The 14,237-nt window shown below is 34.3% G+C and overlaps 1 protein-coding gene across 1 annotated transcript; it reads left to right on the forward strand.

Annotated features, from left to right (window-relative positions):
- Positions 1-3,604: 3,604 nt before the first annotated feature.
- On the forward strand, positions 3,605-13,372 carry LOC147065366 (uncharacterized). Its single transcript, XM_085956592.1, has 3 exons — positions 3,605-3,784; positions 7,391-7,577; positions 11,244-13,372. The coding sequence occupies exons 1-3, from the start codon at positions 3,726-3,728 to the stop codon at positions 11,874-11,876; spliced, it is 879 nt and encodes a 292-aa protein (XP_085812718.1). The 5' UTR covers positions 3,605-3,725; the 3' UTR covers positions 11,877-13,372.
- Positions 13,373-14,237: the final 865 nt, after the last annotated feature.

Consider the following 14,237-nt stretch of genomic DNA (forward strand, 5'->3'; position numbering starts at 1 on the left):
TTATTTTTATTTGTATTATTATGTACCAATCTAATCATTAACATAAAAAAATATAACAATAATGCATTGTCATTTATCTAATAATATGTCAAAGTTAGCGAATAGTTACTGACAGAATGCATTATGTCAGCAGTCACATTACATTTACATTTTTAAAAAAATATCCATACAACTTATCAACATAAAATCTTATGTTTTGTATGCCAAAAAGGTTATTCTTTATAATGTAGAAAAAAAATATATAAAACATAAAACATTCTACGTGGGAGAAAGCTTTGAAAAAAAAATTAAGCTATTAATGCGATTATCTCAGAACTTGTTTTAATGACTTAATGCTTTCTGTCAGTATACCCTCGATATATATGTCCTTTCTCGTGTAGTGACTCCATAAACGGGAAGGATTCTATGTGAGACTTTATATGGATTAAATTCTCATTGCTTGTTTTGTGAATAGGGGGATGTTTACCTCTACGATCGTGTAACGTAAACTGTACTCCCACGTCTTCTTGTCCTTTAAATGCGTGAATTACTGATCTATTTGAAATGTGTAAAGTACTCTAAAAAAAAATTTCAGACTCTGACTTTTTGTCCACTCTTGAAAAAGAAATAACACTTTAGTTTTGTCTGGATTTCCTTTTTTCATTCCTTGGTTTTCTATCAACGGGAATTTCAATCTCAACATTTTTTAGAATGTAATCTTTTTTGCGATCATAAGAACAACACATCTTTAATATATTATGTTTTGCTCTTTGAGACGAAGCCATTCTAATAAATTCTTCAAATGGTTCAATGTATTGTTTCACTAATCACTAAAGACAGATGAATTAAAATTGCAAAGGTATGGCCTATGCCCTATGGTGACATCTATTGACAAAATTTGTACTGACAGAATGCATTATGTCACACTTAATGCATATGCCATGTTACAAGTCCTGTATTTTGTACACACAGAACGCATTATAGGTCATATAATGCTTTCTGTCAGTATAAAAAAATAGCAATATGACTTAATGCAGTTTGTATTTTCTTACCAGTATATCCTATGACTAAGTGCGTTTTACCAGAACGTAGAGCGTAAAATTCTAAGAATTTTGGCATTTAAAACAGAAAAACAGCAAAAACTCACTTAATGCGTTCTGCAAGTATACCCTCGATATGCAATATATGGTTTGTAATAAGTTTAATTTTATCAAGTTCGATTAAAATCCATAATGAAGCATTATTTGTGACCATCAAAATATCATTGCCACCGTTTTAATATAGAAATTAAGAAAATTTTACTACCTACATTATTATTACGTAAATCTATGGATACAGATTTTTATAACTTTAATTAGGTATATAATTTTATGTTGATTCCCAATTTTGTAAACAGAATTAGGTAAAAACGATCATTGATACAACTTGATCACCTATTTACAAAAAATCATGTACCTATCAGTAAATTTATTAAAAATTACGTAAATAAATATTAAGTTTTTAAGTTTGTACTTTTTGACCACACGGTATACCTTGGTCCATGCAACGATACGCTACGGTCTTACATTCCGAATGTCCTTGTTTTGTTCCGAATATCCACTTTTCGGAGCCAGCGCTGAGAATGATCCGTACATCCACATTGCTTACTTGTAAATAAAACGTATTTTCTCTTAGTTTAATGAATTATACTAATATATTATTCATCAAATCTCTTCTTGGATAATGTGGCAATCATAAAAAGGAGACAGAGTGCTTGATATATAAACTGATATTTAAATATAAGACAGGGAACTTTGTTTTTCGTTTCCTGAACAATCGACATTTGGTCTATTCGGAAAACAAGTACTATAGCGACGGAATGCCGCCAAATCCAATTCTATAATGATAATAAATCATCCGATTTATCTATGCTATGCTACTGATCAACCAACGAATAAAAAGTCGAGCTGTCAAAAGTCAATAGTTGTGATTATCGTAATGTCTTCCGATAATCCTATAAATTTGTGTTATTTATATGTACACTTGCATAAAATAATATAGGAGTTAAAACAACAAAAATTTTACGTTTTCTTTTATGAATTTCATAAATATAAATAAAAAAATAATTAATAAATCTCCCATTTTCTAATGTGTAATTTAATGATTGAAAATGTTTAAAACAAAAACAGATTTTTTCGGTCCAAATGATCGCGTATTAATGTCAATTCGACTTTGCATAGTGATCGACGGACGAAGTCTGGGAACTCGGAGAGTAAAATATCAAACATGTTTGAAATCCAACGAGTCTGGTCTGCGGATTTAAAAGTCCGCAGATCTGGGGTGCTCCACGCAAAAAAAGTCCGAAGACTGTAAATCGTCTGACTTGTGTGCCAATGGAGCACAGGGTTATCACAAAAGTTAAAAAAAGGACCAAATACACTCTATGACGATCGGGCACATATGTGTCAAGATCGTTTTAGTGTCTATGATCATATCTATGCCATTCCGTTTAAACATAAGCGAATATATGTCAAAAAAATCTATGACAGAGGCGTGGGCATAGATTCTATGACACCCGTATGTGCCAATCCGTTTACACAAGATGCCGTAAAATTTATTGTGTCACATATTTGCCACTGATAAATACCACCAACATAACGTCTGACAGACATTATGGTTGGTACGTCTTCGAAAAAAATATTAGGCTTTGAGTATTCGCGAACGTCAATCTGTCAAATGAAAATCGAAATACATCAGTTGCATATCAGTTGGCTTGCTAGGTTGTAGGTAATGAGATTTGAAACTACCTTAGTATACTTATTAACTATTTTGTTCTTGTCCATATCGTATTATAATGCCGGCGAATGTAGGAAACCCATGTATGCTACCGTAATTTAATAAGAAAACAAGAAGTTATCATGTACCTATGCTTGTCGTGTGAAGATTTCGATGGGTGATTATTATTAAAGGCTGAGCCCATGAGCCTTTTGTAAAAAACCCGTATGCGAAAAATAACGGCCGGTGAGCGATTGGCAATAGCATTGCGTTCCAAATCCTGAACTATTTCGACCCAAGCAGCATTTATTTTAACTCTGTTTTTATAGTCGGATTGTGCGCAATCCCACAGTAGTGGACTAGTTTCCAAGATTCTAATTAAATTAATAACAGCTTCATCCGTCGATTCCACCACGATTTTGCGAACTCTTATCAGTTTTATCCATTTCATTACTGTTTATATTATAATAATAATTCCCGTGTACCTGTGTCTTAACTCTCAAGATGGCATTCGAAAATTTGCGTGCGATCTATGACCCATAAACAATAATATATGACAACACGTTTGACATAGACGTCACAGACAAGGAACGAGTGTCACAAAATTACCGAGGTGTTTACACTGAGCCAAAAAACTATGACATTGTCATAGATCGTTTGACATATATATGACAATATCGTATTTACACTCTGTGACACAGGAAGCCAACATAAGAAACGGGTTTTTTCGTCATATATATAATATGACCGATCGTCATAGAGTCTATTTCAGCCATGAGTACCTACTTTACCCAGTGACCATAGATATTAGTCTGTGACTTCACCCATCCAATTTCTTTGCTAATATTGCGAATATAGTTGGCAACAATCATACAATGGCGACACTGGCCTGTCCTCTCAAAATTTGTCGCCTATTAATTTTGCACGTTAATTTTTAATTTTATAATAAATAATTATAGTAGTTACATATTTAGAATTAATAATTAAAAACCATGGCAAGTTGCTCTGCAACAGGATGTAAAAGCAGGGGGCCGGGCGAGTCTTTTCATAGGTATTTATACTATCTAAATTATTATTACACGTTTATTTGTTTTTGTGACTGTCAAACTTTTAGGTTATGACATAGTACAATAATAACACTAATATTATGATTATGTCACATGACAGTCAATAAATTATTTACATACATTATAATAAATTGTTAGAATTGTTCGTTTATAAATTAGAGTATTTATAATATATTCGTTCTAATTAATAAGAAAAAATATGGTAAAGTTTTAGTACTTCATATCGCCCAAAAACACCATGAAAAAAAGTACGTTTTTTACGAACATTTTTTGCGCACATTTTTTATGAGAAATTACAATAACTTTATTCCAAACCAATTTATGCAATGTATAATAATAAAAATGGTACAAGTTGGTTATGGGGAAGCCAATGGCAAACACATTTTGAAAATAGCCGATATACTGGATTATTTGTTAGGTTGGGTTAGGTTAGGTTAGGTTTTCATTCTTGAATTCATGAATTTTGCCAAAATCGGCTATGAATATTAGCACGGTTTCCGTTTGGCTTCCCCATAACCGACTTGTACCATGAAAATTATATATCATTATCAATACTATACAGTATATACAATTCAAATCGACTAACAGGACGAACGACATGTAACAATGGATGTCGTCGAAATTCAGCCGTCTACAACTCGCTGGCAAAATGGCCAACACAAGTATTGAATTGTCGAGAATATGAAACATAAGCTGGCCATAGACAGTGAGTTTGACTTCTAGGTTGAGCCTACCACGGGCAATAGCTGTGTTAGTGGGCACACTACAGATTAGTTCAAATTGCCCATTAAAATCTGACGAACTGTCAACGGACGTGTCCATATAAGTAAAGTTTTTGCCATGCAATAAATAGTACATGCACGAATTCTTCATCATGATTGCCCACTATATAATCTACGGGTGTGGAATTCTGAGAAAGGGCAGCAGCGGAATGGATTACGAAATAGTCTCTAATCCAGGACATTTATAAGGTTTGTTAGTCATGGACGTTTGAGATCTAAAACCTAACACAATCTATTATTATTGTAATCTAAAAACGATAATGATGATGATGATCAGTTTTGAGCTATTTGTCCCGGATCGTCACGAAAAAGTTAGCAACCCTAGTCGCAAAGCCCACTGTTTTGAACCTTTTTTTGTTCCTCAAAAATACTGTTACTACAATCCTATAACTATTCTCCTTCTAGGTTCTCCTTAGGTTGTCTACTGGGGGAAAATTATCTATGGAAAAACGCACCTCCTGCCATTGGCCATTACTGCGTTCGCAGCTGTTTGTATGTTTGAAATTGGTGCAAAATACAGTCATTGTGATTTCTACATAAACAAATGTGACTTACGAACTTTTTTTCTTATGTATTTTTCGGTGATATGGAGAACTGTCCGACATCAAGAAATCGGCGATTCCAGGAAGTCATTGTAGTTGCATATAGAAAACTTCTCAATGACGTGCCTGTCATAGAAATAACGCATGCTAGAGGTGCGTTTAAATAATTTATCGGCTCTCCTTTTAGATGTGACTCTTTTTCTACTTCGCAATAAACTAACAGTTTACCAATAATAATTCTAACAATACTCCTGATTGTTTTACACACTTAAATTTTTTAGTTAAAAAGTTTCAAATTATGCAAATACGAAATTATGTTAAATTATAGTTTATAAAATTACGAAAATAATAAAACATTTCATTTACTTGCTTGTAAAGCAAAAGTTAAAAAAAATTAACTCCATATTTATTACAGCTAGAGCCTACAAAAACAATTTAATGAGTGGGGGGTGATTGCATATTTTTACATAATAAATCAATATCCAGTGCATTGTTTGAAATGCTAATTCGCAGGGTTTGCTCCAAAGCCTCCATTGAAAAACACGACCTGTGTTTATTTTTTATTTGAGTTTGGGAAATATATGTTGAAAAATTGTTGTGATTCGAGAATGTGATCAAGTATAACATTTTTAATTGAAGTCGAAAGTGATATGTCATTGGTGGTAAGAAACTCATTCAAGCATTAAAATATGTATGTGCATCCTTGATTAAGTAATACCTTTTGAACATGAAAGCTTTTTTTAGAAAGCTTGAAGTTTGAAATTCAGAATTAAATATTTTGATATCTTTTACCTGAAGAGAAAGATTCAATTCATTTACTAATCGGCCAAATATGAAGCAAAACACATACATTTTTCATCACTAAAGTGGGAAGAGAGATCTGATATTTTGTCATGAAGAAAGAGGCGAAGTTTATTAGTAAGTTCTACAATTCTTATCCATATCGGATAAAGTATTGTGATAGTGTAAAAATTTGACCTCGAGATTTTGACTGATTTCGACAGGTATCGTCCAGTGATCATGTTATGATTTTTGTTTTTTCAAATACTGAAATATTTCACGGCTTCCTGCAGCAGTTCCACGGCCCCCCAGTTGGAGAAGTACTGGTTTAGACTGCTAACTTAGTGTAATTGTTATAATAAGTGCTAATACTTCGATACTTTCCTACCCTAGATAGCTGCCGTAGCGGGCCGAAAGCAATCTTGTGCATAGAATAGATGCACTGAACTGTCAAAAACTGCTGTGTTTTAACAGCACCTCTCTTGGCTGTGTTAACTTTTAGAGCGAGATAGACAGTTTTGACTGTTTAAACGGCTAACTTATTGTAACGATTATAACATTCAATACATAAATACAATAAACTACCCTCTAGAGCCACCGATAGTAGCCTTGTGTATATAATAGATGCGCTGGACCAGTTCTGATATCTTTTTGTCACCAAATAATAGTAGGGGATCTGAAAAATTCCAGTATATTGAGAAAAATTATAGTATGTAGTACGCAGTCTGGGAGAGAATAATATACAACTTTTTGTTATTGAATGTTCAGTAATTGTTATAATTTTTGTCACAAGTTTTGTCAATAATTAGTAAAAGAAGTCGAGAGCTTTCTTCTGGGTTTTGTCTTCTGGTAAATATTTTTTATTTATAGTTGTCACAGTTCTCCATACATTGTATGTGGACCCAAGATTTATAGTACAAAGACTAAGTACGGTTGACAACTCTGGCCAGGATCGTATCCATAACAGCAAGGCCGTCTATAGTCATTCCGCAGCATTGAATTACGATGGTGATGCTAGTTACTGATTACCTTCGAATGCAATCCAGTAACCCATTTGCAGTAAATGAAGATTTTCGTGTGCATTTTTCGATCAAATTAATTAATGTATTACCATGTATTTTCATATGAAACAATCTTTATTTCTACAAACAATTTACCATTTTTCATTCAAATAATGAGCACTAACTAGCACTGTGGTTTGAATTTACAGTTACGTGCCGTGACTTGACTATAGTGGGCTTTGTCGTAAATATTATTATGTTTTTAACCCAAAATAGATTTGTTTTTCCAAGTTAAAATTATTAAAGCAAGTTAACTGCATTTAGTTCTTACATAATATTTATATTGTTTTATTAGATATATTTTTAAGTCTAAATAATAAACTACTGTTTTTTATGCGAAGGAAATCATTTGTTGTTTGAATTGTATTTATAATCTATTGACTATAATGAGTCAATTTCAATGTGACAATTTTGTAATGTTTCAGATTTCCGAAAGATGAATCTCTTCGGAAATTGTGGACCGATGCAGTCGGGCGGGAAGGCTGGACTCCATCCAACTATTCCTTATTATGTGGGAAACATTTTTTGGAGGGGGACTTCAACAGAGGCGGGCACATAACCCGGCTGAAGGAATGCACAATTCCGACATTATTTTATGTGAATGTACTTAGGGTATGCTCATTGTTTAATTATTATGATGTCTGTCTGTATCTATTTGCCTAGAACTTGCTTTTTGAATTTTCACACAAGAAATTGCAAGAACCCTCTTTGTGGATAACGCAAAAGACCATCACCACCAGCGGCGGCTCCTCTAATACCATGCAAGTGCAACGCACTGCCTGCATTTTTGAAGATATCGCTCAACTTTTCATTGTTATTCATACGTGTATCACTCACTTTGCGAAGTAGAACATGTAGCAGTATTATTAACAATTCTCCGTTCATGAGCGCAGAGCGATTGCGTCCAAATAGATTTTCAGTTTGCACAGGATTACAATGAGGTCATTGTATACTGCTTGGTGGCCTAATGTTCCTGTAATGGCGTTTTGTGTAGAATTTTTTACACACTTAGATCGGCGCATGAAACGAAGGACTCTAGAAACAAAAACGGCAGTTTCTGTTTTATAACAATGTTGGGGAGTTAATTTTTAATATTTTTACAGTTACATATTTAATGAATCGCCTGCCGCGTTTATTTCTGAACCACTCAAATTCATTCAAAATAATAAAAAAAAAGTCAGCAGTTATTTATTTGGTTAACGCGTTAAAGCATCGTTCGCTCAGAGCGTAAGCCATAAACTGTGACATTTATATTTCTTTATTGATATTAAATCATTCTTGCTGTTCAAATCTTTTTTGAGAAATAGTATAACTAAACAAAGACATATTTAATTTACCTTCTGAGAAGTCGGTAAGAGAACACGGTAGCCTTCGGTGATTGAGGTAATCATGAAAAGACGCTTTACGACCTTACGTGGCTAGGACACGTGCTCCGGATGCGGCCAAAAAGTGTGACACGTCGTACCCTTATGGCACAGCCTCAAGGGTTCCGTCGCCATGGCCGGCCCTCACTCACCCTGCAGCGGTGCCACAAAAGCGACCTACGTGATGCAGGTCTGACATGGCGGGAGGCGCAAGAGTTGGCGATGGACCAAGGGAAGTGGCGCGAACTTGTGCTTGCCCTATGCTCCAATGCTGGGTAGTGACAGGGTGAAAGAAGAAGATCTTCTCTTTATAGAAGGTAAACCATTGCGGACTACCAGAAAATGCTATTCTGAAGACCACCGGCCGCCACTGATCACCACTAATGAACAATTTGTTGCATAGTACTACTCTCCGTGGGAGCAAATGTGGTGTGGTGTGAGATTTACTATATTAGTATATTGGAAATTTTAAAAATTTGGTTTTGATAATATAATACGAGGGTGGGTCAATAAGTCCTTAGAAAAGCCGACAGGTGGCGCGACTAGTACTGTAAGCGGTTTGTTTTCATGCAGCGGCACTACCGATTCAGTATGCTGCGAAGTTTCAATCAGATTGGTCGGGTTGTTGTTTTTTATTTTCGTACATTTAAAAAAAAAATTTGCTTGTTTACAAAAATGGAGAAAATTGAGTTTAGAGCTGTTATTAAACATTTTAATATAAAAGGGTTAACAGCAAAGGAAATAAAAAATGAGTTGGATTTAGTTCACGGCATATCTGCTCCTTCACTTGCAACTATTTATACTGGTTAAATGAATTTAAACGTGGTCGTACATCAACAAAGGATGAACCACGCTCAGGACGTCCTGTAGAGGTGACTACACCAGAAATGATCAATAAAATCCACGATATGGTGTTAAGTGACCGAAGATTAAAGTTGAGTGAGATAATTGAGGTTACAGGGATCTCAAAAGGTAGCGTCATTTCTATTTTACATGACAAATTGGGCATGAAAAAAGTTTCTGCAAGATGGGTGCCGCGTTTGCTCACAGTCGACAATAAACGCAATAGGGTGGTGGCCTCTAAAGCCCTGTTGTCGTTCATGCAACGCAATCCGGATGAATTTTTTCGTCGCTTTGTGACTGTAGATGAAACATGGATACACCACTATACTCCCGAGACGAAAGAACAGTCAAAGCAGTGGATTGCGAAAGGCGAACCATGTCCAAAGAAGGCGAAAACCGTAAAATCAGCTGGTAAGGTTATGGCTACTGTATTTTGGGATGCACGTGGAATTATTTTCGTTGACTATTTGGAAAAAGGAAAAACAATAACAGGGGATTATTATGCATCTTTATTGGACCAGCTAAAAAACGAAATTGAAGAAAAACGGCCTCATTTAAACAGGAAAAAAATCCTCTTTCATCAGGACAATGCCCGTGTTCACACATGTTTACGATCAATGGCTAAAATTGAAGAATTGAAGTTCGAATTGGTCGACCACCCACCGTATTCGCCAGACTTAGCCCCCAGTGACTTTTTCCTTTTCCCAAACTTAAAAAAATGGCTAAGTGGACAACGTTTTTTTTCAAATGAAGAAGTCATCGATCGGACAAATGCTTATTTTGAGGACCTTCCGAAAACTTATTTTTCTGACGGTTTAAAAAAAATTGAGAAACGTCTAACCAAGTGTATTGAGCTCCAAGGAGATTATGTTGAGAAATAAAAAAAAAATACAAAAATAAAAACTGTTTTAATGCTTTTTTCTAAGGAATTATTGACCCACCCTCGTATATAAAAGTGGAACATAATTATTATATTTAACTATTAATAACTAATTTGTAAATAGGTTATTACTGATTAGAGAAGATATAGATTTGGATCTCACGTTATATGAGATATTGACAGATTTATGCTTGTCTTAAAACTGAATGAAAATTTATTATAAATTGACAGAAAATTAGTTTTAAAAATTCTGTGGAACTCAAGTTGTTCTGTTGAACTTCGATGTTACCATTATATGCTTGCAGATATGTACTAGTGCCTCGGTATACTCGCTCAGGCTACTGTAGCGCTGATGAATTACTTTAATGCAACTTAATATTATGTTGCTAGTAGCTGCAAGCGTGTGGCTCGATGATTTGCTGTCTACTCGCTATGTTGCTACTGTTAGGCTACCGAGAGCTAATTTAGGCTTGTCGTTCGTCATTCTAATGTTTTTAGGTGTTGCCTTCGTTGATGTGGTGTACATTTAGTTGGCCGTTGTTGTTGTTGATGTGCTGGTGACGTTTTATTGGCCACTAAAGCAGGTCTTTTTTGTCACTGGCGAGTGACAGTAGCCAAACTTGTTCATTCCTGTGATTCCATGTGGGAGAATAGAACTAAAGATTAATATTTTTTTCATAAAAAAAAACACTAAGCAATAAAAATAAATTCAGTTTGTTAGATCAGGTGTTGAATGAAAATATAGAATTTGGTATCATCATAGTCATTATAGTTTTATAAATTTCGCTTTCTAATATTCACTAAGTGTATGTCTTTTGATTGACCAAGAACTTTCATAGAAAAATAGATAGCATGCGATGACATGAGATATTATTACCATCACTTGTTTATAAAAATCTTTCATAAAATGACCCTTTTTAAAATTCGAATATCTGTTGCGATGCAAGCGGTTACATATATCTGAAAATACTCCTTATGTTTTTAATATAATAATATGATGGTATTGGAGAGATGATAATAATAATAAAATATTTATGAATGAATGGTTTATTTGAATTTTAAAAACTGTCCAACTGTCTGCATATTGTAGCCTTAGTTTAATGAAAACAAATATGTATGTACGTGTACAACATAATGTAATAATTCACTTATTAATGTGACGATACCATATTGATTGAGATTTTTTTTAAGGCTTCAACAGACGTCGTTAAGTCAGAACCAAACATGGTAATCGAACTGCTGGATATGGACCCTTTGGATGATATAAAAGAGGAACCTTGCGATGAAATCGAAGAATTTATATCTGAAGAACCGAACCCGCTGGATGACAGTCCGGCCACATTGTGCGGAGAGCTAAAGGAGGAGCCTTGTTATGAAATCAAACAACTTCCATCTGAAGAACCGAACCAGCTGGACGACAATCCGGAAGTATTGTGCAAAGAGATCGATGACCTTGAAAGTTCTGTACGAGACCTAAAGACAACGATACTGTTCAAAAATAAAAGAATCAGAATGATAAATCAACGGGTAAATAGGCTGACAAAAAAAAAGAAATTTTTGGAAAATCAGCTTCGGTCGATCAAAGTTAAAAAAAGACAAATTATCAAGAAAAAGAAGGAAATGTTGATTCTGCGTCAGGGCGGTAGAGAACTGATGAGAAAACCGAATCTTCAATTAAAGGCTTTCGCAGTCACATTGCATTTGCTTTCACCAGAGGCTTATAATTATGTGCATAGTGTTTTTAATACTGCTATACCGAATGAGGAAGAGCTCCATATGTGGAGATCTTGCTTTGAAAAGACCGACAACACGAATACTTTTTAGAGCCCAAACTGCAATCCATACCATGAATTATTATTATCACTACCATTTTAGTGGTAAATGAATTTATGATAACACATAAATTGTGTGATGTCATTTGATGTTATTTTGCATTGATGGAATCAAAATCTTTATTCTATCATGACGGGTTCGAGGGAATGATTGAATGACCTAATGAATCGTCCGCGTGCATGATAGTATTATTGTACGAGAAGTTAATCGGAGGTTTCACTTGTCAGTTAAGTGGTCATTAAAAATTAAAATGACTGGAATAAGCTACTTTTTAATTTAACCTTGACGATACAATTTACAATAACTGACTCGGATGTGTCGGGTTGCTATAAACAATGGAAACACGGCTGACATATCTAAAAGTGTCTATAAAGTATTTTTTATTAGTTCTTGCTGACTATAAATAGTGGAAAATATAGAAGAAAACAGTATAAATGATTTTTATAGACTCATGAATACAGCGGGGTTAATGATGCAGAACTTTCTTGGACTTCACTCGCATAGATGTTGTTAAATTTGAATATCTGACAATATACATTATTTTAGTGATCAGTTGTACGTGTATTATACTTATTTGATTTCCCCTGTTACAGTTGTATATAAACTTTGTTAGGGCAGTATTGCAGCCTTATGGACATGGACAATTCGAGATACCTACTCGTTTTTGTGTAAAGTTATCGATCTGACGATTAGATCTGTTGTTTACCTACACTATTTGCATAGTTATCAGAAGTTTGGCTCCATCCAAGTCATCCATCATTATTTTTGTTTTATGTTAATTAGATATTGTAAGCGTATTGTGTATAGGTGAATCATTCTGTAGTGGCAACATAGGTATGGCAAAAGCGATTCGCAGTTGTATTGGTATTTAGCATTGGAACACGCATTGTATCAAATGATCCCAATATACTTGCGAATTGCTTATGGTGCCTCTGTAGACTGATTTACCAGATCGATAATGAGAACAATGTACCTACATGATTGCACATTCAACAAAGATAAGGCCGATTGGTATGAAAATGATTTGAAGGGAGGTAAAGTAATAAAGAATTTCAATTAAATACTTTTTAAAAGTTTTTTATGTTTTATTACCAACTAAATTAAAACCATGGAGTGGGTTGTATATTTATTTTGTTTGAGTGGCTTCATGTCTCAATATAAGATTGTAATATGGGCTGTGTTTCACCCCCAAATGGCCCCATTCGGGGATGTCTCCTCTGTGGATCTGAAGAGGCCTGAGCCATTATCGAGCCGACGCATAGTAAGGGTTGATTACGGAAAAAAAAAATGTGGCAACATTGTCTAAATGCCGTTAAAAAAATATATGATTGGCAATGCCGCATTTTGTACTTACTGACAGCTAACAATTTTCCCGCACAGGAGACTTGTAAACACGTGCATTTCGATCTCCGCAAAAATTATAACAAATTGTATAAAAATGTAGCACCAAATAGTATTCTCCAAATAAAAATCGCAGTTTTCGATCATTCTGGTGTTTTTTGTACACTCCCAAGTCCCAAATGACAGACGGTGATGAAACCACCAGCATACTGAGCGAGGAGAGGAATGAATTTTCTCACTCACGACTTGACGGGAGATGGCAGCTATTATATCGAAAAAAAAGTATCGATACCTGTAGGTCTATTAATTCTACACACAAGGCGGCAATCAACAGTAGTTTATAATATTTATGTGTTGAGGTATTATAATTGTTACAATAAGTTAGCCGTCAAAACTGTATCTCACTCTAAAAGTTAACACAGCCATGAGAGGGGTTGTTTTTGACTGTTTAGAGTCCAGGGGTGCCCAACCCAAATCATTTGGTGGGCCAAAAAATATTACTGCGCTTAGGTGTGCCCCACATATAAAAAAAAAACAAAGAATTTATTCAAAATATTTTATTACCTTATAATTAATGTCACACTTTGTTTTTGTATATTGTTTGATATCTTTTATCATATTGCCTGGTAATTTAGCTGACACGCATCGCAGTTGATTGGTCGTGTTTTCATCGAGCAAAGTCCCAAATGCTGCTTTAATGCACATTTTAGAAATTTATCAAAGAATACGTTTATTTTTATTCCTATTTTATTTTATTTACTTCAAAAATTATCATTTAAAAAAATAATTACAAGATAAAAAGAACTTTTTAAATACGTTTTTAAATTTTCTGTTGGATCATATAAACGATCAAAAAAATTTGTACTTGATAGAAATAATACTGAAATGTCATTTTGACATGTCATATTGATTTCCATAGTAACGCACGTATTAATAATTTTGTTGCTAGGACCCCAGACCCCTAGCAACCAATAATGGTATCGAAATAACTTTTCATACAAAACAGAATCA

This window comes from Rhyacophila brunnea, unplaced genomic scaffold, assembly GCF_057557595.1.
Source record: "Rhyacophila brunnea isolate RB1 unplaced genomic scaffold, BYU_Rbru_1.0 scaffold_6, whole genome shotgun sequence".
In the NCBI taxonomy this organism is placed as follows: Eukaryota; Metazoa; Arthropoda; class Insecta; order Trichoptera; family Rhyacophilidae; genus Rhyacophila; species Rhyacophila brunnea.

Excerpts from the sequence above, each read along its gene's own strand:
- LOC147065366 (XM_085956592.1), top strand. The coding sequence starts at position 3,726 with ATGGCAAGTTGCTCTGCAACAGGATGTAAAAGCAGGGGGCCGGGCGAG. Across the intron at positions 3,785-7,390 it reads CCGGGCGAGTCTTTTCATAG|ATTTCCGAAAGATGAATCTC; the intron begins GTATTTATACTA and ends GTAATGTTTCAG. Across the intron at positions 7,578-11,243 it reads TTTATGTGAATGTACTTAGG|GCTTCAACAGACGTCGTTAA; the intron begins GTATGCTCATTG and ends ATTTTTTTTAAG.